This window comes from Triplophysa dalaica, chromosome 1 (genome assembly GCF_015846415.1).
Source record: "Triplophysa dalaica isolate WHDGS20190420 chromosome 1, ASM1584641v1, whole genome shotgun sequence".
Taxonomy (NCBI): Eukaryota; Metazoa; Chordata; class Actinopteri; order Cypriniformes; family Nemacheilidae; genus Triplophysa; species Triplophysa dalaica.
The window spans coordinates 23,839,909-23,865,053 of NC_079542.1; the positions used below are offsets into that span (position 1 = coordinate 23,839,909).

General features: G+C 40.4%; 2 protein-coding genes across 9 annotated transcripts in view; one reads left to right on the forward strand and one right to left on the reverse strand.

Annotated features, from left to right (window-relative positions):
• Positions 1 to 1,044: 1,044 nt before the first annotated feature.
• Positions 1,045 to 10,204, forward strand: rcor2 (REST corepressor 2). 2 transcript variants are annotated; one of them, XM_056753493.1, is made up of 13 exons: positions 1,045 to 1,499; positions 4,205 to 4,327; positions 4,620 to 4,676; positions 4,955 to 5,035; positions 5,447 to 5,499; positions 5,586 to 5,747; positions 6,058 to 6,182; positions 6,285 to 6,351; positions 6,857 to 7,102; positions 7,569 to 7,646; positions 7,918 to 7,975; positions 8,214 to 8,431; positions 8,564 to 10,204. In XM_056753493.1, exons 2-13 carry the CDS (start codon positions 4,207 to 4,209, stop codon positions 8,918 to 8,920), a joined length of 1,623 nt encoding a protein of 540 aa, XP_056609471.1. In that variant the 5' UTR covers positions 1,045 to 1,499; positions 4,205 to 4,206; the 3' UTR covers positions 8,921 to 10,204. The 2 variants fall into 2 exon arrangements, with proteins under 2 accessions (XP_056609471.1, XP_056609463.1); XM_056753485.1 differs by lacking the exon at positions 1,045 to 1,499 and adding an exon at positions 1,929 to 2,809.
• A 121-nt stretch (positions 10,205 to 10,325) lies between these two features.
• mark2b (MAP/microtubule affinity-regulating kinase 2b) overlaps positions 10,326 to 25,145 on the reverse strand; it is a 52,069-nt gene continuing 37,249 nt past the window's right edge. For 2 of the 7 annotated variants that reach the window (XM_056753424.1, XM_056753439.1), the window contains 5 exons: positions 23,893 to 24,030; positions 18,955 to 19,218; positions 15,426 to 15,452; positions 13,820 to 13,858; positions 10,326 to 12,531 (listed from right to left, as the gene is read on the reverse strand). In XM_056753424.1, coding sequence (XP_056609402.1) covers positions 12,096 to 12,531; positions 13,820 to 13,858; positions 15,426 to 15,452; positions 18,955 to 19,218; positions 23,893 to 24,030 — 904 coding nt within the window. In that variant the 3' untranslated portion in view covers positions 10,326 to 12,095. The remainder of the gene's footprint in view (positions 12,532 to 13,819; positions 13,859 to 15,425; positions 15,453 to 18,954; positions 19,219 to 23,892; positions 24,031 to 25,145) is intronic. The other 5 variants (XM_056753432.1, XM_056753454.1, XM_056753445.1 and 2 more) reach the window with 5 other exon arrangements.

Below are 25,145 nucleotides of genomic sequence, written 5' to 3' on the forward strand. Positions count from 1 at the left end.
GTGAATAAATACAGAATACAATATTAGGAAAATACTTACATTAATTTACATTACATTTATGCATTTGGCAGACGCTTTACCAAAGCGACTTACATTGCATTATCCTATACATTTAAACTTGGGTATATGCAATCCCCTGGGATCAAACCCACAACCTTGCTCTTACCACTTAGCTACAGGAAAGCTTTACAAATACTTTACAATGGGCATGTACTCGGAAAATATGACAGTCGGTATGTACTATGAACAATATAAACAGAACGCTATATAGTGTGAACATTAATGTACAGGTGGTTAAAAAAATGTCTTGTATCATAAAGGAGACACACAATTATGAATAGTGCTTCACAGAAATAAGAAAAAATGTCTTACTAGTTCAACAGAAAGGTTCATGTTTTGTATTGTAGTTTGCAAATTCAGTTTAATCTGTAAAATAAAATTAATCAGAAGTGGAACAGTTAAACTGATCTTCAGAAATAACAGATTTTTATCTTACCTGAAATATCTTGGAAACTAATGACAAGAGATGTCAGATAAAGTGCATTTGACGTCCATGGTGGCAAAGGGCAAAGACAGCTAACTCCAGCTCATCAGTACCCCATTTGTCCACAAGGCAGCAGTAGTTGACTGCAGGGCAACAACTAAGTTGTTACTGTGTGTGTGACATGCTACTGTGTATCACAACGACAATGACCGAATGATTTGGATTGCGTTCAGTGTGTATTTTTATATGCCAGTGTTAAAATGTCTAATAACACTCAAAATAAGAGCGGGTTGACTCTACAGCAGAAATTCTTATGTGGAATCTCACATGCGTTCAATGAGCAGTAAACATAAACAGAGGTGACAGCGACATAACTTAAGGGGTATTTCCATGTGTTGAATGCTGTTAAAATTCTGGCCCCGCCCCTCACGCAGATGGCCCTTCACAAAGCCCCGCCTCGAATCTTTTGTTTTCGGGTAATCTGTCTCGCGACGGGGAGAGATGGCGTTTTCATAAGGGGAAGCAAGGGGGGTCAGAGAGTTTACCGCTGTTAAAATCGCTGCTTCCGTTGCACCACAACTCACATTAGAATCACGTCTGCACTTTTGATCTAGGCCTATTCGAGTTGTGTGATATACAGGTTTTAATAAATGAATAACTGTTGTGTGTTTCTGAATGACAATGGGGCTGACTAACAAGGCCATATTAATGTGGCATAATAACAATAGGTCGGGCCTCACCATGTGTATATCTGACTGTTGGTTGTGTGTTGAAACTGGGTTGCTGCTACACTATGAGGCCTGTGGTTGCCAGCAGAGAATATTAGACTCTCTGGCTGGTGTGTATGTGCGCGTGTGCACGCCCGCGTTGGGGGGTGCAAGAAGAGGAGGAAAAGAGAGAGGGGGAGGGGAGGAAACTCAGAGGTGATGAGGATGGAGGAAGCCTAACAGAGAGGAAGAGGAGTAACAGAGGAGGAGAAAAGACAAGGATAGATTATCATAAAAGGACAACTAAGGTGAGTTTGGAGAAAATGGAGATGTTGCTTTTGCAGAGAACTGGGAAGATGGCAAAAAAGAGAGGAGGGAGGAGATGGTAGGAGAGGGAGAAAACCAGAGAGAGAGGATGGCTGGGAGGGGTCTTGTGCCACAAGTGCTGGTATGTCTATCTCTGTTCTTGTTTGCAAGTAAAAAGAGCCACAAATAAAGAATATCAATGTATATGGACGTGCCAGGAAGGATCTGTCCATCACTTGGGCCTGCTGGTAGAACAGTGTCTGGAGGGGGTGTTTCAGATCAATCTGAATTCTATCTGTTTATTTTAATATGTATTTCAGTATGAGAGTTTTGTAAATATATATATATATCTTAAGTTTGTTTTTACCAGTAATGCCTCTGGGTTTATATTTAATTAGTGTAAACCAAGGCCTAAATGATTGGGATTTTATTTGGCTCGTTCATCCCTGTTTTACTTGATAGGGCAAACGAGCTAAAATATGATGCCTTCATAAAATGCTCATTAATGTAATAATATAAGCAAGTTCGAGTCTTCTTTCTCTTGCACACATTAGTGAAAGCTCTGGACAGCCTCAGCACTGCATTGCACAGCTGACGAATCCCTCCGCGCACACAGCAGGAAGTAGTTCCGTATGATTTAATGTGGGGGCACCGCAGGTAACACAAATTAAGCGTTCGCTTTAATGCATAATATTGATTGTTTACAAAGCTTCTCACGATAGGCTTTAATATTTGTTCGTATCCCAAACAAACAGATATTAACCTCTAAATAACGAATGTTGTGATGGATTCCAATTAAAATTTTGTTTACAACCGAGAAATCACAGATATGTAACTAAGATGACCTTACAAGAAACGAGCCCTGCATCGCTCGCTTATTTATTCCGATGCCGGTATAATGGACTATATAATTGACATAGAAGTTAGTCGGGGAGAGGCGAACCAGGCGGAAGATTATCTCAGTAGTGAGAGGTTCTCAGGTCTCCCCGGCACATACACGGATAGGATCTCTATGCGGCCGATGCTGTGAACCGGAGAGAATGAGAAACGTGTGAATATCCACTCAAGTTTATACGTAGTTGCAGCAACATAAGGAAACGTGGCCAGAGTTGATGTTTTAGAGCACTTGTCTGTCGCTCAGCAAATTTGAATAGGAAAGAAAGCAAGCCAGGTAGTGAACTGCTACTCGGACTCGTAACTAACGTTGTAAGGCAAATGTTCAGCGACAGCTAGCCAACAACTGGAATAGGGACATAAGCGTGGCTCCACACAAAAGGACTCAGATTGAGTGAGCGACTGTGCGAAGAGTGAGGTGAGGAGAAAGATGATTTCTCATTTTTCTTTACTTTTTAAGTTTCAACGATATATTACCGCCGTCCATACATGATCCGTGCGCTTTTACTTGCAGAAATGTTTAAATGAACAAGGAAAGGATGATTGGATGGTGGACGGAGTGATGCGACCTCTCGGAGGAGTTTAACGAGACAATTGATAACTGTTTTTCAATTGAAACGCCGTTAAGGCTCGATAGGGACAGTTTGTTTAGCAAAGCACTGCCCACCGCCGCAAACAAAGTCTTTGACGCTCATCTGAAGAGTGCGTTTAATTCACAATATACCAGACGGCAACTTCATTCAATAGAGACTCTGATTGTGACGTCACAGCCCGTAGTAAATGGTCGTGACGGGGTCATTGTATAACGCACGCACACTTAAGTGATTTTGAACATTAACTTAAACTAACGTTCGTCTGCATTTTGTGATGGGTAATACCCATTTAACAAAGTTAAGGATAGTTAACTTTTATTGATACGTTTTACTATTTGTTCTTCTCACGTATAGTCTGGCCGTCTTTGTGGATGAAGTTTGGTGGTTTGCTATCACAGTGGCATCGTTTTATCCGACATTAAGAAACAAAGCCGAAATGAAACAAATACTTTCTGGGATTGTAACGCGCGAACGTTATCACGATGTGTTATTGTAACATTACTCACTCAGTGTCCAGCGCTTAGAGACACAAGCAAGCGCATTTAAATCTCTTGCTACAAATAAGATGCATTTCAGTTTGTAATGAAAAGACATCTTTGCGAATATAGCAAGCCATCTGAAAGAATGTGACTTTGGTAGTCAATAAATATTCAGAACTCTATTTCTTGCTGAGACATGTTCTCCTCTTCCTAATCTGTATTGTGCAACATAGTGGTTAGAAGTGTTTTGATCACAATGTACTACTGTGTCTTCTTATGAATAAAAAAATCAAGTTTCTTTCACATTTTATTACATTATGAATCCTTTTGAAATCATTTGTGTCAGGGATGCTGCAACATGAAGCGCTTGTAGGACAAATTGTGATGGTTCACCTAAAAATGAAAGTTCATCATTGGCTCACCCTCTTGTGATTTCAAACCTGTAAAACTTTCTTTCTTCCGCAGAACACAAAAGAAGATATTTTGAAGAATGCTGTTAACCGGCATCCATTCACTTGCATTGGTTTTGTGTCCATACGATAGATGTGTATGGGTGACGGCACATTTCGGTTACCAGCTTTCTTCAAAATGTCTTCTTTTGTGTTCTGTGTAAGAAAGAAAGTCCTACAGGCTGGAAATGAAAAGAGGTTGAGTAAATGATGGTAGAATTTTCCTTTGGGGTGGACTATACCTTTAAAACAAAAGCTAATGCTGACCCTGTGAATCTCCTTTCTCCTTTAGCCATGCCATCGGTGATGGAGCGATCGGGCTCTGGTGTACTGTCCCGAAGCAGGGCCAAAACCGTCACGAATGGCAGCAGCCAGCACTCCGAGGACGAGAGCAGTGATGAGGAACACCCACATGGTAAGTCTGACACATGCACACACCATCGCAACAACCCGAAGCCACCATCTGCACCTTAATTCACTCGTATGGGAGCCAAGAGTTTCCTTCCCAAATTGCTTCTTTAAAGTGTAAAATACTTCTGTAGATTTGTGTCTGTACGAGTAGACACCCATTTATGTGTTCTCTGTGAGGCAGGCTGTTCTCTTTCCTGGTGTCTCCTCCCACTTTTCATCCTCTGCCCTCTGTGAGGATGCACTGCCGGTGTGATTTCATTTTCCCCCTAACCGTCTCTCTTGCTCTTTTTAAACAGACAGTATGATTCGCGTTGGCGGGGACTACCAGGCACAGATCCCAGAATATAAACCAGGTAAAAGGAAAATGGGATTCTCTATCAGAACTGCATTCCAACTCCATGCAGCCATTTTTGTAACATGATAAAGGTGCTTATGCATAACACAGACAAGAGACAAGAGAGAAAACTGCTAAGTTTACATCACACCAAATAAAGCCAGAAGAACAGCAAAGAGGTGCAATGTTAAAAAAGACATGCTTTTGCAGGATTGTGTTATTTGTATGACACTAAAGTGAGAATTACAGAACTGAGATAGGCTGATACGTGACAGAGGTGTTTCCTTATGTTGGCAGACTGCGCATCTCGCTTTAGTGAGAAGGACCAGAGGAGCATGCTGGTGTGGTCCCCCAACAGCCGAGTGTCTGATGCCATGTGTAAGTATATTATTCACATACAGAAATGTCTAAAAACGGCTCTTGAGTACTTTGAAAGGACACTACTATAATATACATAGTCTAAAGAAGGAAGTCCTATTTTAGCAATGTACTACTACTAATGTATTTCATGGTCGTCTGGAATATATGATTCTGATTGGTCGATGGCAATGAGAAGACACTTAACCGTTCAAGTGACATTTTACTTTTATAACTCTGTAGTTTTATTCTGATTGTATAATTTATATTATACAATATTGTGATTCATCACATTGTCCACAAATGAAATTCTGCATCGCTTTGTAGCATTTTTCCACTGGGCAACACTTAATGCTATGAAAGGGTCAATGCGATTTGTATATTCTTGAAAAAAGGATTTACGTCACGTAAACATTAATCTCTCACCCTCAGTGGATGAGTACATTCTGCTGGCCAAAGAGAAGCATGGGTACAACATGGAACAGGTACTTGCTGCCATTTCACATCATACAAATATTAGGCCTCATCTGTCGGATGTGACAGTCTCTGATGGGATGCTTTATCTCAACAGGGTCTTGGCATGCTCCTGTGGCACAAGCATGATGTGGAGAAGTCACTGGCCGATCTGGCCAACTTCACTCCCTTTCCTGATGAGTGGACATTGGAAGACAAAGTCCTCTTCGAACAGGCCTTCAGTTTCCACGGCAAGAGCTTCCATCGCATACAACAGATGGTGAGGGAGAAAGAGCGGGAGGCAAGATGGATTATATAAGAGTCATCTGCCGCTCTCACATCTGCCTACAGGAGAGCAGGCGTCTGTAGATGGAGCCCAGTATAGATTCGCAAGACTTTCTAGAGAGTCTTAGCGAGGCGAGGTCTTGAACTGTTGAACTATTGATTTGTATTGAGCTGAGGGTTTTCGTGAGCTTTACGGCTCTGTGTCTGATCGCAGTCAACCATTACACTAAAACATACAACTACCACGATCCAGGATTGGAGAAACTAGTGTGTGCATCACACATTTATGCATTTTTATTTTACAGCTGCCTGACAAACTGATCTCATGTCTGGTGAAATATTACTATTCATGGAAGAAAACCAGAACCCGGACCAGCGTCATGGACCGCCAAGCACGCAAGCTCCTCAGCAAAAGAGAAAAGGATGAGAGGTAAGATGAGTGGAGAGAAAAAGACACTGAGAGAAATATGGAGAGAAAGGAAGATGAATAGTAGAGTTACAGTTTCTAAGTGTGGGTTTTTGTTCCTGACAGTAATGATGAGATAGAGGAAGGAGATCCAGGCAGCGATAGTGACTTTGAGGTTAACGCCAGGAAAGAGGTGAGCCGTGACTGTTAAACGCTATGACAGATCCTGTTGCAGTTCAGTATGTTATAAAGTGATATTGATCAATACCTGTTGATGCTAATATTATGTGTGTAAATACATGTTAACCATATAGTTAAATGTATGCCTTTTTAAAGCTGTATGCTAATGCTTTCTATTATTGGGGCACAAAGGAAATGATTGCAACTATTTACCATACAATAACAATAACCGTTGATAGTGCTCACAACAAAACAATACATTTGCTAGTTGTTGCGTGTGTTATGGGGACACGTGCCAATTAAAATGTGATTTTAGAGCTTCAGCTGAGAAACTTTGTCAATTATTAATATTTATGAAAAGTTTACTTTCTAGTGCAGCATAAACTGTCTGTGTAGGGAAACACTAATGAGGTTCTTCCAAATTTCACTTTTGTTTTGCCACAAAGATGTGGAGTGAATAAATGAGTTTTATTCTTTGTTTTTTATAGATGTTTTACTTTTCATGTGTTGCATTTTAGTCTGCAAAGCAGAACCCTGGAAAGGGAGGAGGAGGAGGGAGCGATAAGGGCCCAAGCAAGACTGGTCCAATACGGAAAGAGAACCAGGGTGCACAGTATCGACACCATCCTCTACGGGCTCGCCGGAGACCTCCTAAAGGGATGTACCTGGAGCAGGAGGACATTGTTGCCGTCTCGGCCTCCACTGACTCAGGAACTCTTACGATTAGACAGGTGGACACACAGCTGGTGTCACTTAAGAGACAGGTGACATACACACAGATACATCACTTGTGAAAAACACAGTTGAATGATCAAGTCAGTGCTAATGGTAGTTCCTATAGAAATTGACTACATATACTGTACATTAATAGCTGGAATTAGATGTGACCACAAAAAAAGTGATCAACTGTTTGTATCCCACAGGTTGTGCACTACTGAAGTGTACGATTTAACCATATTAGAAAAAAAGTAACTTTCCTTTTGAGACATCTAAAACATTACCGCATAACATTATAGTATTTATGCTGGAAAGAGGAAAAAAAATGAGATTGTTGACTGCATTATTAAAAAAAGCAGCTAAAATATTTTCTTGGAAAGTTTTATCAATGACTACCAACCAAAATGCAGTGCCAAAATAGTTTGCATCTTAAAAATAAGTTTACTGTTACCAACCATGCACACATTAATTATCAAATTCAACCCTCTTTTTTTATGATCTTGTTTTTATTAGGTCCAAAGTATCAAACAAACCAACAGCCTGCTGAAGCACAACTTAAATGAAGGAATTGATGGCGTGAGACCAGCAGAGGTATTTCCTCATGTGTACTTCTCTGGCAAACACATCCACACATCATTAAGAAACTGTAGTAATTGTAGCACAGAGGTTTCATTGAGGAAGACATCACATTACAAGGTGTTGAGTTAATTTTGTACAGGGTTCATTTCCAAAACTTGGATAAGGCAAGCAACAGCATACACTATAGTGCAAGAGCTTACTAAATCTGTATCTGGATTCAAGGCCATTGTGTTATGGTAAATCATAATGATCATTTTTTTCTTGTATTCTTTTTGTTCTTCAGCCCAACCAAAAATTGAACTCACGTTGGTCAACTGAGGAACAGCTTCTGGCTGTTCAGGGTGAGATACATGATCATGAATAAAGTTGATCATAGAAATTTTGCATGTGGTAACCCATTCGGTGTTTACCACGTGTGTTTAACACAGCACATTTATATACATACTGTTGCCGTGTACAATAAAATATTTTTTGAAACTAAAGGACCCTGAAAAGATGGTTTACCTGCTATGTTGATCATGTTGGATTCTGGGTTTTCTCAGTTTTATAATTTCAGTATATTAAATCTGTCTCCTGCAGCTGTCCGGCGTTACGGCAAAGACTTTGCAGCCATAGCTGACGTGATTGGCAACAAGACTGTAGCACAGGTGAGCTCATTCTTTGTGAGCTACCGAAGACGCTTCAATCTTGAGGAGGTGCTGCGTGAATGGCAGGCAGAACAGGATGTGGTTCTGGGCAGCAGGGGGAGAACGGCAGACGTGGAGCTGAACGGGTCGACGGGAGTGGAAGATGATGAGGTTAGGGATGAGGAAATTTAGAGCATCCTTAACATGTGAACAAAGAAAGAATTGTTGTCTTATGACTTTTTTTACTTTGTAATGTTTAGAAGTGCTGTTTTTTCATTCTTGTCATTTCTCTTGTTGTTATAGGCGAGGATGGATTGTATCTCTCCCCCTCACTCTGACAGTCCCCTCCCCTCCTCTGACACCAGTGTTACTGGGAACACCAACTCGGCCCAGTCTTCTCCACCTCTGGCTCAACCTCCACCTTTACTGCGCCCTGCTCCCCCCGCAGCGCCTCCCAGCCTGCTCCGGCAGCCTCCCCCATTACAAACGCGACCTCTACAAACCCGGACGCCCCACAACCACCCTCCCCCTCCTCTTATCAGACCGGCAGTGGCATCCTCTCTCCACCAGGGGACACTGAGGAACTCTCTAGACTCCTCTACCGGACAGCTGCCGCCCTCTCTGGTGGGACTGAAGGTGGAATCCACCCAGTCACACTAATCGTGGTGTAGCTGTTGCCCTTTTACAATGATTTAGGAGTTTTAGTGACCCATATTCTTTGATCAATGGAGAATTTACAAAGGTGGTTTGAAGTCCGTGTGAAAGGGCAATGTTAAAGAGACAGAATAAAAACAGAGGTGAACAGGAAGCAAAGCTGGGTTGGAAATGCACCAAAACACATTAGTGAGTTAGGTCAGAGATGGCTAACATGCAAATCACAGAGGGAATTATGCAGTATGATCCCCTCTTCAGGACAGAAGGGACCCCTCAGTATACAACCATATACATAAAAGAACTCAGTCTTGCCATAAACCTTACTGCCCCACACTCACCTGTCCTCAGGTTCTACTGTTATACCTCATTAACAATCCCAAGCACAACTACAGCTATTGAACACCATCTGTCATAGAAAGTTAAGCAACAACGTAGAGAAGTTTTAATTTTAACCAAAATTAAGAGGTGAAAAAACCTTATACACTGGATTGCTATGGCAATGGAAACTGTCATGAGAACAGTCACGTGAGTTCCTTCCACCATCTCTATGGCAACAGCTGCACATCATCTAGTGTGTGTGTGACTACATAGTGTTTTGAACCACACCTGGTATCAGGAAACTGGGAAATTGTGTTTACTCTCCCATTGAAGAGCCATGATCAGAGAAGCGGACTGGCTGAAGCAGTTTTTCTTGTTTGTAAGATTAGATATTGTTAGTTAGTGAATTTATGTAGTACTAGTTAATATTGACTAAGCACTCGATGACGCAGAATACTTGATTGATTTTGTTCCAACTCTGAATACACTGAGTTTATCTTGCTCTTAAAGGCACAAACGTGAGCCGTTGAAACACTAATTATGTCTGAAAACGCTTGCTTTTTTGGAGAATTCTCGTTTCTTCCAAACGTTGTACGTGAGTACTGTTTACATGTGAAATGGATTTAATTGTGATTATTTTTGGTTGTTTTCAGATTTTTTTCAAAATAAAGAAAAAATTACCAAATGAGCATGTTAGATGTTGCATACAAAACCCTAGTACAACTTGTTATAGTGTAACATCTAAGATGTGGGGTGACAAATTTCTAGCCACAAGTAAACTTGTCTATTTGGTGTTTACGATGCAGTTATGTGGCCTGGGCTTTGGACCAATTGTGTATTTATTTGTGGGTGGGACTTTCCACTAGGAAACCACAGAAAACAAGTAACAAAACTTGTATGTTTAGTTCATTACAGTGAGCTATTGTAGAATTTAAAGGAACGCTTCTTTTACATTGCACCTGGTTAGCTAAAGCGCTCATTCAGTGAGCAACTAGAAAAGATAATAATAACACTTAAGTGTAATAATAAATATTCTTCCCCACACACTATGCATATTAAGCCTTCAAACATGTCTGTTTATATATAGCCAGACTGAATGTAATTGCTTTATTACTATTATTGATCATGGTCATCTTTGCACAAAAAGAAAATATTATGTATTTCTCTATCCAAACCCCCTTAAACCCGAGAGCAAAGAGTCCGACACAACATAAAATTACAGCAATGAAAAACAAATGTAAATACAAATAATCAACCCTGAAGAAAATAACCAATACTAAAAAGAATTGGATCCCCAGCACCTTAAACAAATTATCATTTGTGAGAACAGCAAATTACGTGACAAAAATTCATTATTTTCTATGAAGATATAAAACATGTGCACAGTTGTCTCCAAACTGTTGACTGACTTTATAAGGAGACATGATCCCCTCATCTTTAAATAACAATAAAGGTGACGGTGCACCCAATGTCAACTAGAGGATCCATGCAAGCATGTACAGTTCAGCAGAGATGGACGGATACACACGTTCACTGAAGCACGACACCAGTGTACCCTTTTCCCCCTGCTTTTTTTCCTCCACTTCCTTTATTCTTGCACTCTTGATGTGCTTTTGCACGAATGACGTCGGATGTTTCAATCGTGAAAATGATAATGCAGAAAAAAATATTGGAATTACCAGACACCCGTTGAAGGCTCCAGCCAATGTCTGACTCTGCGGCCGTCACTTGTGGTCTCAAGGTTACGTGTTTATACAGTCTCTGCATTGAATATGAAACTAGCCTTTTGGTTATTCGGATATGACACTCCATCATCATCATCATCACGGATACACACGCTCAACATTTTGAGTGTACCCTCAAAGCCATAATGACAAACCACCACCTCCAGACAGGACAGAGATGAAAAGTTCTTAACTTGAATCGTGTCATACCAGGCAGGCGTTGGATGAAGGATGATGAGAAAGAGCTTAACATCAGTTTAGTCACAACATTGGCATGGAATGATTTAGTTGCAAGTCCTTGTGTATTTTCCAGTGATTTTCTTTAACACAAAAGTTCATACCGCCCCATAATCCTTTAGGGCTAGAGTCTGAAAGCTTCAATGGGAGTCATATGGTGCTTATAGGACATTCTTAACACAAAGGCAGGGTACGATCAAGTACACAAAACCACCAAAAATATTGTTTCCTAAGAATATTAAAACAATCATTGGTAAATACAACAGTGAAACATTAAATTTCTCTAAGAAAATAAAAAGGCAACAGAAATACACATATTCCAGTGCAGCAAATCTAAACCCAGCAGATTAATTCAAATCACTTTTGCCATAATATATACTCTTCTCAGTACTGTAATGGCCCTTCACTTATGGTTATATGGTTTGGTGTGACTCCGTTGACAGAATAAGGGATGCTGGGAGTGTGTGTCTGGAGACAAAAACATCAATCCTGTCCTACACTGAACAACTCCACCCTGTGAATACTGGGGGGGTTAATGGGCCCCCATTTAAATTAGGTTTTTAATGGCGTCTGTCCCAATTGGCAACAGGTGTGTGCATGTGTATGAGGAGTTTAAAACCGAAATGAGAGAAGAACAGCAGAAACAAACCTACGACTCGTCTCCTTTCAGGGACACTGATCTGAGAACACTTACAGATTTTCCCACGTACTCCTAATTGTAATCTCAGTGTGCAGGATTGAAGGGCCAATGCTCTATTTTTCCTGTTTGTGTCAACCTAAACCTGTCTCACACCAGCAGTTTACATTGTGTTATTGAGTAGTGGCAATTTTCTCCACTCTCACTTGTTCTGAGACTTTATTTAAAAATGCTACTTGTGCACTTCCTGCGTTTATTTCTCATTTCAAAGTTTCAGCTCATTGGCGATTTTTGAAGCGATGTTCTTGAATGCGATGGACGTTCCGGATATTCTCTTAAAGCGCACGCCGTTGAGCGAGAGGCGAGGCAGCTTGCAGACCTCCATCTCCCACTGAACAAAGTCGTCGCGGGCGGGGTTGCCGGATATACACAGCAGCATGTAGCGCTCCCGCAGCTCGTACTCGCAACTGTTGGCGTCCAGCACCTTCCGAATCTCCTTCATCATCTCACCTGGCTCCATGGAAGAGGTGGTCTTCATGCTCCACGTGAAACGGAGCGAGCGAGGCTTTGCTGATTCTTTGAGTGCGGAAAGGGGCGCGGCCGGAGGAGTCCCGTCCCCTGGGGAGGAGGAGGTGTCCTTGATGTCATCCTCCGCCCCCACACTGGTCTTCTCAGACTTCTCTGCACTGCTGAGCATGGATCTGGAGAGAGAGATGGACAGATAGGGATGGTGGTGGAAGAGGTTGAGAAGATGTCGGTAGGGGTGAACAGAAACAGAGAGAAATGAGAATAAAGGAAGATGTGTGGGGGAAAAGTGAGAAATGGTTGAGAGACAAGAAGGAAAATTGAGAGTGGAGGTTGTTGAAAAAAGAGAGAGAGGATGAGTTAGCGGTAATGGTTGGAGAGAGACACAAGGTTTTAAACAACAGGAAAAAGAGTATGCATGCACATGTGTGTGTGTAACTTATGTAGTGCAAACACCTGAGACAGAGGAAAGTCTTTTGCTGTAATTGAACTCTCTCACTTACAGACATTCTCATGTCTGCTTCAGCTCAGGATGTGAAGTTACACATAACCAAATTAGAAATATTATTCTCGACTACATATGACAGCTCAACAGAGTTTCATCCAGTGAGAGTCTGAGCCTCTAAAAAGTCCTGTTGAACCGGATGTTGTTTTAACTTCCGTATTATATTGCATTTTATTTTCATTTCACAGGGACTTTAAGAAGCTCTGAATATTATCAAATTGGCTAATTTTATATGGTTACCCTTTCATGCATTAATTATGATAGCCTCTTTCAGAATGGGTCCAGTTTGTTTATATTGAAAACAATATTTTAGCAGTTTTACATATTTTTTTAATTACTTTTCTCATTTGTTCAGTAACTTGTGATCTAGCTATTTACTGTATTCATGTAAAATGGGGACCCTAGCTGACTTCCAAGAGGGCCTCAGGATGACTAATAAAAAAAGACAAAATGAGCATAAAAAATAAGGATTAATAGTCAATATCGGCTCTGAAATATTTTGTTGTGTAGAAATTTTGGTTTGTTGTGAGCGGGAGGGGGGCCTTGAATATAGTTGAATACAAGGGGGATTGAGAACCCCTGATCTAAACTGAAGCAGTGCGAATGTTTATCGATGGTTTAAAAATAGTTAGTAAAACTAGTATTATTAATAGTGCACAAAACAAACGCACAAGCAAAAAACTTTCATCTATACATGTGTTTGCCATGTAAGAAAGACCGGCTGTAATTTGAAGCTCCAAACACATTAATCTCTTCAAAATCATGACACATCTCAGGCACTCGAAGGAAAATTCCCTCACGTTTGCAAACACATCCACACTCTGCAATTATTCCTCCAATTAAATCCTGTCTACTTCTATTTGATTTGCAAAACAATCATTAAAAAACCCACGTCGATGCCCATCTACACCTCTTTACTGATTCATTTGGATATAGGAAACCTTGCATTTTGTTCTCACCTGCTTCCCTCCTCTTGACCCTCTCCCTCATAGGGGCTCCTCGAAAAAAGTAACAAGTTTAGTCTTAGTCTGAGTTCTTACTCAACTCAGTACTCGTACAGTTAGTGCAAAGAAGAAGGCCAGTCTATCAGCACGTGAGCTTATAAAAACATTTACTCTTCAAGAACCACCCTGTGGGCACAGAGTCCATTGATTCACTTGTTCACTTGCTTTCATTTCATATTTATGACAACGCAACACGTGTGTGTACAATCATGTATGCGCAAAAGGCCAATGAACAAATGAATCGGACAAAATCTTTCAGTTTTATGAGAATGATGCCCAAGATGCTCTAAAGGATTTCTACACAGCCCCATCACCATGGTAACTACACATCTAACAGTCATCTGCACCTACAGTCCACCTGGCTCATAACAGAACACACAAGCATCCCAAACACCAGACACCTAAGCAACCAATATTATTATCATAACCCTACTAATAAAACCACACAGAAGACCGAAATCACTAACATAGAAAGAAAGTAAAGAAAAAACAGAACACACATTAATCTGTAAAGAGAATGCAAGGGGTTAAAACACATGCAAAGCTGCAGTTAAAAGGCTCTAAAACAAATCAAAGCATTACATTTCATCAAATAACAAACAGGAATTAATTACTATATACAGATTTCAGTTTTGACCACCAGAGGGCACAAACACATCAGCGTCTTAAACTGCTCGCTTGTGCTCTCGGGTGGTCTGTAAAACCATACAAGCACCTCACATCATTTTCAAGGTAAACAGGTTATGAACACAATATAATTACATCAGATGAAGAAACTCTTTTTTTTGTTAGGTTAACTCAGTGTGTTAGTGACTTCAGACAGATGGTGGCTTCCATTCACCAGGTGCCTGTGTGTGTGAGTCATCAGTCCAACACAGATTCAGATATAAATATACAGAGAGACAGAGAGATATGTGATGGGAAAGTTTGAAGATGTTTGATCTCAGCTTCTGTGGCTGCTGTCTTTGTTAATGTAAAAAACACGCTTCATTTACCTGCTCTCATTTCCAGCCCATAGAGTTTTTCAAACAAAACCTGACATTAACATTTATTATTTCATTTAGAAATTGCCTTTATTGTAGTAAAATACTGCTATGGTTTATTAGGATGATAGATGAGTTTTGAGAAAGACAAAGTGTTTTTTTTAATTGACAGAGACCCATGCAAATCAATGCAAAGGAGTTGAGTTTGTAGGCCTAGGCTGCCGATTTCTTTTTTCCATGACATCATATCCTATTAGCTGTCTTAATGGTGACAACAGGTGTTGTTATCAAAGCCCCGTGTTATTTGATCAGGCAGATGCACTAGTCACACAGTATCTGGGACACAGGTGAGATCACCAGGTAAACTGACAGGAAGGGGAAATAAAGGGATGGAGTAGGGGAGAGGCTTTGGGTGTTACTCTGGTAGTTAAAGGCGGGTGAGGTTTTTAGGGCTGGAGTTGGTGGTTAGTGGGGGTCATGACACTGCATACAAAAATAAATTGAAAAAACCCACTGAGGGACGAGGAAAGAGAAATATAAGGTCTTAAACAAAGGGGGATTATGTCATCGTTGCCTACCTTCTGGGGAATCTGAATGAAAGATTTCTACAAAACAAGGTAAAAGAAAAAATAGAAAAAGGAAAGATGCATACATGTAAATTAAAGACCAAAAACAATGACATTTTCAAAAAATGCTTGGTTTCTTGGGGCATGGCAACAATCAATTGAAGGTTATTTGATGGGTTATCTGTTTCAACTCTTCAAGGTGAGCAGGTAACATTAGTAAACCGGGTCACAGCATGCAAATAAACCATCATTGTCAATTATTAACACTCCTTTAAAGGGTTTAAAACATAAAATCCCTAAAAAGCACTCAAAAACACACGACAACTAGTCACAATACATGTTCACCATCTGTTTGTGTTCATTTCACCCAAAAAACTCTATACAGTACATACATATTCACAGCGCTTCACTTTTTCCACACTTTGTTGATACACCGTTATTCCAAAATGGATAAAATTCATTATTCTACAATGAGTACTCCGTTTGAAATCAAAAAAACAAAAAAGCATAAGTATTCGCAGCCTTTGCTCAATACTTTGTTGAAGCACCTTTGGCACCAATTACAGCCTCAAGTCTTTTTGAGTATGATGCTACAAAAGCTTGTCACACCTATTTTTGGGCAGTTTCTTCCACTCTTTTTTGCAAGACCTCTCTAGCTCCATCAGGTTGGATGGGGAGCGTCTGTGCACAGCCATTTCCAGATCTCTCCAGAGATGTTCAATCAGGTTCAAGTCTGGGCTCTGGCTGGGCCACTGAAGGACATTCAAAGAGTTGTCCTGTAGCCACTCCTTTGTTATCTTGGCTGTGTGCTTAGGGTCATTGTTCTGTTGGAAGATGATCCTTTGCCCCAGTCTGAGGTCCAGAGCGCTCTGGAGCAGGTTTAAACCGAGGATGTCTCTGTACATTACTGAATTCATCTTTCCCTCGATCCTGACTAGTCTCCCAGTTCCTGCCTCTGAAAAACATCCCAACAGCATGATGCTGCCACCACCATGACAATTGCTATTCTTTTATCAGAACATATAATTTTGTTTCTCATGGTCTGAGAAAACTTTAGGTGCCTTTTGGCAAACCTGCAGGCGGGCTGTCATGTGCCTTTTACTGAGGAGTGGTGTCCGTCTTCCGTCTGATTGGTGGAGTGCTGCAGAGATGGTTGTTCTTTGGAAGGTTCTCCTCTCTCCACAGAGACATGCGGAGCTCCGTCAGAGTGACCATCAGGTTCTTGGTCACCTCCCCGATCGCTCAGCTCTAGGAAGAGTCCTGGAGGTTCCAAACTTTTTCAATTTACAGATCATGGAGGCCACTGTGCTCATTGGGACCTTCAATGCTGCAGAATTGTTTCTGTATCCTTCCCCAGATCTGTGCCTCCATACAATCCTGTCTCGGAGGTCTACAGACAATTCCTTGGACTTCGTGGCTTTGTTTGTGCTTTGACATGGACTGTTAACTGTGAGACATTGTATAGACAGGTGTGTGCCTTTCCAAATCATGTCCAATCAACTGAGTTTACCACAGCTGGACTCCAATCAAGTTGTAGAAACATCTAAAGGAAGATCAGTGGAAACAGGATGCTCCTGAGCTCAATATAGAGTGTCATGGCAAAGGGTGTGAATACTAATGTACATTTGCTTCTTTCGTTTAATCTTTTTAACAAATTTGGAAAGATTTCAAACAAACTTCTTTCACGTTGTCATTATAGAGTATTGTATTGTAGAATTTTGAGGAAAATAATGAATTTAATTCATTTTGGAATAATGCTATAACATAACAAAATGAGGAAAAAGTAAAGCGCTTTGAATACTTTAGGGATGCACTGTATATGAACTGTTCTCTCACAAACACATTGTTAACTTTATAAAAAGCATTTTTAACTATTTTCAACCCATATTTTTCAAGTCATTTGGATTAGTTAAATGATACTGTGGATATATGTGCTTTTGGAGCTTCATCATTTAGTCCCATATAAAGATGACAAGATGGGGCTTTTAATATAAAAATGTTTGTTTGTGTTCTGAAAATAAAAGTCATATACATCTGAGATGGCATGAGAATGAATAAATGGAGTGAATTTTAAATTTTGGGTGAACTATTCCTTTAAAGTCAACTGACCCCATTTAAAGTGTTAATACAAATTTCTGTCAGTGCAAATTATTCTAAAGCAACAAATCTTTGCAGTTTAAGAACATAAAAGTAAAACTCATTATTACAAACTGTTGACGACCATGTGACTAGAACTAGAATCATTTAAACTGCATGTGGAGTCATTCCCACACTGCCTCCCTCAAACATACACACAAAAAGAACATAAAACAAACAGACAAGTAAACTGGAACACAAATGATAGGTTTGGGGAACGGCGACTGTGATTTCATCCTTTCCTTTTGAAATCTGAAACTGGGCATGAGATGAAACACTGCTATTGTACATGTAGTGAAATCTGAGAGATCGTGATTCTAGTTCTCACGTGTTTTCTGTTGTGCTGTTTAAAATTGCACTATTTAAACAAAAAATGGTCATGTTGAACCGTCTTGTTTCGCAGCGTAAGTTTTACATTGACTGCTATGGTGGTATTAGGGAGAGCATGCCAAGGTGTCCCCGCCATAAGTATTTATAGAGCAGGGGAATTCAATACCTCAGCTGTTACCAAGGATACTGTCGCCAGGGAGGTGCGGGAAAACTAGCATTGTGTTGAGGCGTGTGCTGGAACTTAGACACATGGATGATGAAATTTATGAGAAATATGAATGTGTAGAAATGAGATTCGTTTCGAGATATGAGGGAATAATAGCACTTTGAATGAGAAATAAAGGCCTGACCTTCGTGAGCTTCATGAGCAAAAATCGACATTCATTAAAGGGAAAGTTCACCCAAAAATGAACATTTTGTCATCATTTACCGGCCCTTAAGTTGTTCCAAATCTGTATAAATGTATTTGTTATGTATAACACAAGAAGATACATTTTAAAGAATGTGGGAAACTAAACCGTTCTGGGGCAATATAGAATACCATAGATGTTTGTCCTACTATACTAGTCCATAGTGCCCCAGAGCTGGTCAGTTACAAGCATTCTTCAAAATATCTTTTTGGGGTCAGCAGAACAAGAAAATGTATACAGGCTTAGAACAGGGTGAATAATAGATGGCAGAATTTTTCATTTTTGGGTGAACTATCACTTGATCTGAAATAAATTGAATTGTTTCCACATTCTAATTCATTGTAATGACAAAATATTACACACAAATACACACACACACACACACACACACACACACACACACACACAAAGCTCCCCTCTTAGCAGGAAGCAGAGGTGTGAGAATGTGCTGATGCCGCCATCTGTTTTTTCCTCCATTTAACAAGTCTCTTGTTTTTCATCACCACTTAATGCTTCCATCCTTTACAGCCCAAAATACCCAACATTCATCACACTCATCCTCACACCACATCTCTCAGCAAGACTCAGGCTTCTTGTGTTAACTGCCCTGTCTCTCAGCACAGCATGTCAATCCAGGGATGTACTGAACTTTCTTTCTCTCTCACCTGCGCACAAACTTAGAGGTGAACTTGCTGAAAATGCCGGAAGCCGCTGGTCGTCTTTGTTGGCTGTTGCCGTGGGAGAGCGAAGGGGAGGCAGGGGCTCCGTGGTACGGAGAACCCTGTTGGTCTCGTGCACCCCTCTGTTGCCCGAGGTGGAAGGTGTTGCGGGTGGGCACCCCTCTTGGGAAGTTGGTACGGTCCGTCCCAGCTGCGCTGCTGATATTGTGGGCTGAGGGGGAGGCACCAGGTGCTCTCTGTGGGGGATCACTGTGACAAAGCAATTTTAACCGAACAAAAGGAAACAAAAATTAGGAAATAGCAAGATCATTATTAAAATATAAGCAATATATCTAATATATAAAACTTAATAATACATAACTATGCATTTATTTTTTGTTCTGAATTTTTAACTAGTTAATTTGTTAAAAGCTTTTAAAAATGTTAAAAACCTCAATTAATGAATAACAAATGAAGGAAGAACATGCAAGGTTGATTTCCCCCATTTAAAAAGAATTGCTGTTCCACAAATGAAGGGTGGGTTCAACCTTAATACGTTCATCAAAGCTGCATCATCAAATAAATGTGAAAACATTTTTATTATTATTTTAAGAACATACCATTAACATTAGGGATGCACCTATACCAGTATCGGGTAGCGGCCCGATACCAAGCTCATGTACTATTACTGGTACTCGTACTCGTACTGACACACCGATACCAATGACCGATACTCACGTGACATAGGTTGCTATACTGAACATGAATGCATTGTGCTTGTGAAGCTTTCAGAGCCAGCGTTTAACTGCACAATGACACGAACACATAGACAAACACCATTTGTGGCAATTCGTCAAAATAAAAGTCTGCTTAACTCAAACAAACGCTCTTTGCGGCATCCCCTCAAAATTAAAGTCCGGTTGACTTGAACAGATTATAATACTCTCACATTTTACCACACCACCCCCCTTGATTTCTTTATAATTCGACCACAGAGTATATTGTTTACTTTAGCAAACTGAAGTAAATGTGCTAGTAAAATTGTGCAACTTATCATACAATTTTTTAACTTAATATAAGTAGACCTAAAAACATGAGAATTTTTTTTAACCAGTAAGATACTGGTTTATTAACATAATTTTACATTATACAGGCATCGGTTATGGGTATCTGTGAATACCAGAAAAATGGTATCGGTCCATCCCTAATTAACATAGGAAAAACAAATATGTGTTTGAATCATGTCCTCAGGAGCTCAGACATACATCTCTTGAATACATTATGTAATCTCACAATGGAGAAAAAGTCAGCTGCTTAAAAAAAATATCTGACATCACATATCGGAATCAATCTTTCACCCTGTAATCGGCTTAATCTCGCTCTCTGTCTCACAAACATATTATATTGTAAAATGTTCACGTGTGTGTGTGTGTGTGTGTAGAAGCGTGTGCAGTGAATCATCCCAGCTCCCCCGTAGCTAGCCTTTCTGCACGCTGTCTGTGAAAAAAATCTCACTCAACCATGTCATGTCCATGCCAACATCAGTTTTAAGTGCCAACCAGTGTATCTGAACCTTGCCAAAACCAGGCGCCAATTGGTACAAGCCAGGGAAGTCACATGACTTTGGGAAAACAATCTGCTGAAAAGCTAGATTACAAAACACTATCTGAACACTTCAGCGAGGAGGTGATGGTGTCAGAAACATGGCTGTGTGCCACTAATGACCTTATTTCATTCATGCTTTCACAAAGCTACACACTGGTTTGCATGAAATCAAAATATTAACAAAAATTGTCATGTGTGTTAACATGACTTTAATAAAGATAATAAAAATCTTGATTCTTCACGCAAAATTGTAATCTTGTCTACAATGGTCTGCATTTAGCCAGTTTTTTTGTATTTCTGACCCATTCTGGTGTAAAATGGGCTAAGTTTGTGATCCATCCAGTTATTGAAGATAAATAAATGCAGTCCTGCAATCCATTCTAAAAAAAATCTTAAATATCTGTCACAATACAAAAGTGGTTTGTAAATGCAGTTTCATGTGGACTTCAAGACTTTACAGCAAAGCATAATAGTTGATTACCATATGACAAACTCATTTCTGTTATATCTCAAACATCTCTTTCTATGTTGTTCACTTTTTGTTACCCTGCTTGGAAACTTCCGGCCATCCAACATGACTTCAATACATAAACAATTGTGTATTTTGAAGTTCAACAGGGGAATTCACATCATTTCATAACACATCAGAGAGGAACAGAATCACTGCACACATCATCACGGGTGGAGTATCTAGTTTTAACACTGTACAATGGAGGAGGAATATTCAGGGGTCAATTTGGGGACAATCTGATATACAGGCTCAAACCAGCGCAAACACAGCACCTAACTAAAAGGACACAGAGGTTCCCATGGTAACACTATAGTATGCTAGATAGGACACACCCACCTCTGAAAGCAACACACATCTGAACACACGGAGCAAACTGTATGAGTTTAAAGTTACAATCACAACTCACACACACACTACACTAAGATAACTCGCTGGTTATTTTCAACTCATGCTTGGGTCAACCAATGAAACATACCCAAGCACTGGGTTCAGTTAAAGTCCCGTGAACCGGAAGTTGCGATAGTTTTTACTTCCGTATTTTGACGCATTTCCAAGTGAAATGGAATTCCTTGAATGAGGAAAAATAGTGGGTGTGGCTTTCGTCTTTATCTCCTATTTGATTGGATGTATAAAAACTGCCATTGCATTTTGAGATGGAACTGACAGTTGAAGGGAGGAGTTAACAGATGGCCCCGACCAAACCATCTAATGTCTAAGATGGATAGTCATTACAGGAAGGAAGTGCATTTTCAGATTTTAACTAAAGATTATGAGGGCAGACGGTGTTTAAAAAGAGAATGGCCCACATTGATAAACAATTTAAAATAAACACTTCAATATTTCATGAAAAAATAGGCATTGTAATTTTTTATTTCACTAGGACTTTAACATAACTATTTCACCCAACCATGAGTTGAAAAGAACTCGGCAATGTTGTTTAGAAAATATAAGCAGGAGCAAAAGCCCTGTGAAAACACATCTGCACTTACTTGAGCCACGTTTCTACGGACTCTTGCTGCTGAGATTTTCACAGTGGCAAACCACACATTTCAAAGTTGTTAAAGTCAAGGCCCATCACATGACTTGCATCATTCTTCTCCAATGCATTAAACACGACAGAGGTCCGCAAAACACACCTAACCATCAGTGGACGATACTTAAAGCTGCAGTGTGTACCTGTTTCTCCAATTTTTATTTTCTGCAAATAGCTGCAAAAAAAAAAAAACTATTTGGGAGGAATATTGTGAGTAGTTAACCTAAACACGTACCTAGAAATAGGTCTTTGAAATGGTCTATCTTTTTATGTAGCGAGGAAGGCGGGATGAGATCTGTGAGGCAACGAGGGTGGGGTATCTCACAGAGGAGATCTGGAGGATAAGAGGAGGAGCGAGAGGACTGCTGACGAGAGAAGACCTGACCCGGACATGTGTTTAGTTTGTATTTATGTTCTTGTGGCCGGCAGTCGACCGTGAGGTGGCCTTTTACTTCCGTGTTATTGTTTGATTATTTTGATTAAAGTTTGTTAAATGTTTGCCGGTTCCCGCCTCCTTCCTCCCCTACTTTGAACTGTATTACAGTAAAGTTAACTGCCATCTCCTGTTTCAAACAGAGATGGCGATATAGAGGCAAAAGTTATGGATTGCAGCTTTAAGTAGACGGTGTCAAAACTATAACCTCAAGTGCTAGCCATCTAAACTGACTTTAGTAAAAACAAAGTTTAGTAAACCAATTATTTTTCACCAATATATCAATTACGTGACTTGACTATGTAATATAATTTCATGCTACCTTCACTTGTTTTCACTAGTTTCTTCACACACACTCCTTTCCTGCTACCTAGCGATGCCTCTATATGACACCATATGCAAAGTTTTCCACATGGCGGTCAAAGGGGCGCTTCACACTGCGCCTTGAAGCCCTGATGCAAATCATGTGAAAGGCCTTGAGAGACAAGGGGGAGTCACACTATGTGCTATACATGGCCCGTCACTCACTCATATATACAATGCAGAGATCTGTATATATGTCCCTACCACTGAGGTAGAGTTGAAACAACACACAGAAGGATAACAAAACACAAAGGAGTGAGGGAAGCAATGTATCAAATCAGTAGTACCTTTCCTCAATGGTCCCCAACCACGCTCGGAAGAGCCTCAGCTCACTGCATGCAACAGACCAGCCATTCACTTACAGCAACAGTACTGACACCAACCATTTACACATCATGCAGTTTCTGATGTGTGTAAAAATGCATTCCATAGTATTGATGATAGGGACAGAAAGATGAATATGATGCAGATGATACATGACGTCGCAAGTCGGACTCGTCCGCGCACCGCCCACATTAACAGTAATGCTCAACAGTAGGCCACTGCGCCGATGCATGTGTTTTGCTAAGATACGGCACATGGAAATGTCATTTGGCCAAAGAGTGAAGTGGGGTCTGTTTATTGTCAGCAGAGGGATGTTATCTTTGACTGGGGGGATACAGGAATGAGGCACAATTGCTCCACGGAGCACATTCACGTGATAATAAAGTTAAAATTAAAAAAACTGTCCCTTCCGGGGACAGGTATCGTCATTAGTCTTCTTAACAAGCAAAAAAAAAACATAACTTGATTAAAATGATTATTTCTTAACTTTGTCCTCGAAAAGCTGCTAAATAACACCGGTGCTACATTTCCCACAATCTCTATATTCACCCCTGAAGAGACCCCTCCCTATTCATCATAGCACAGTTCATCACTTAACGTGACATCGTACTGTAGTTGACATGACTAGTCAACTATTTCCAGTCTGGCTCTCTCTGCGGCGGCGTGTGGACTTGCCTGGGCCGGTGTGTGTGCAGGTCTGCGGGGCAGGGATGGGCAGAGGTGGAGAGGGACTTGTGATGGCGGGGGCGTGAGGAGGATGAGAGCACGGCGCCGGCCGAGGCCGTGGAGGCACGGGACCCGGGAGTGCTCAGGCTGAGGGGAGAAAGAGAGGACAGCGTCCCCCCGAGCGCACACACGCATAAACCGACACACGAGTGTGCACGTATGTGTGGAGGCAGGGAGGGTGGGAGAAGCATTCCATTAGAAAAACCACTCAATGCACACATTAGACAGAATGAGACAGACCGATAGACACGTAGAGAGAGAGACCACAAAAGAAGAACATGAGTCTGGGCATAAAGAGAGAGACAGTAGTGAATGGTACAAGAGCGAAACAGAGGTCAAACAGAGTTCTGATTTCACAGAAAAGCACAAAAGAAACACACACACCCACACGCAGCATGCAGGGATTAGTTGAGCTTCTGGTGGAGAAATAACATGCTACCAACTTGCTATGTGGCAGAGAGAAGCTAAGCCTATTACAGACGACTACAGGAATCTTACAACAGAGTTAATGGTGCTTTTCCATCACAAGCCACCCTAATCCACTTTAAGATATACATACACTCACAAAGACATAAAGAAGCACACTCACATACGACACAGACAGAATAAAAACAGACAGAGTGAGAAATGGAAAAAGGAAGCGGGATGTGTTGGGAATATTTAACCCGACACAATGAATATTGAATGTCTTCAGATAAGCTCATGAGAAAACACAGAGTTAAATCATTAAGTAAACAAAAGGTTATAACTCTTTAAGACCCCATGAAATCACTGCCTTCTTGCCTGGATTAACTTCCTATTAACAAGGATGTTAAGGCAGTACCTATTAAAGGTCTTTAAAAAAAAATTAAGAGAGTACTTAAGAGAGTACTTGTAAGGATTTGTTATATTTCTGAGTAATCGAAAAATAAAGAAACTGCGTACATTTCAAATGCATTCATCTGCTTAAGATTTGTGTCAAAAGTACACTAACTTATTTAAAATTCAAACCAGCTTTTTTTTATTTCATGGGGTCTTTAACAAAGTCATTTACACAAACCCATAGATAACAACAAATGCACTGCACAGTGCTGGCTTATTAAAACAGTTAATACTTTTTCACACTTAAGGTCTTTGCACATTCAGTCCGAAATTTTCTTATGCGTTTTTCCCTATTTGGCTCTTGTTTGTACGGTGTCTCTGAATTGTTATAAAAGACCACT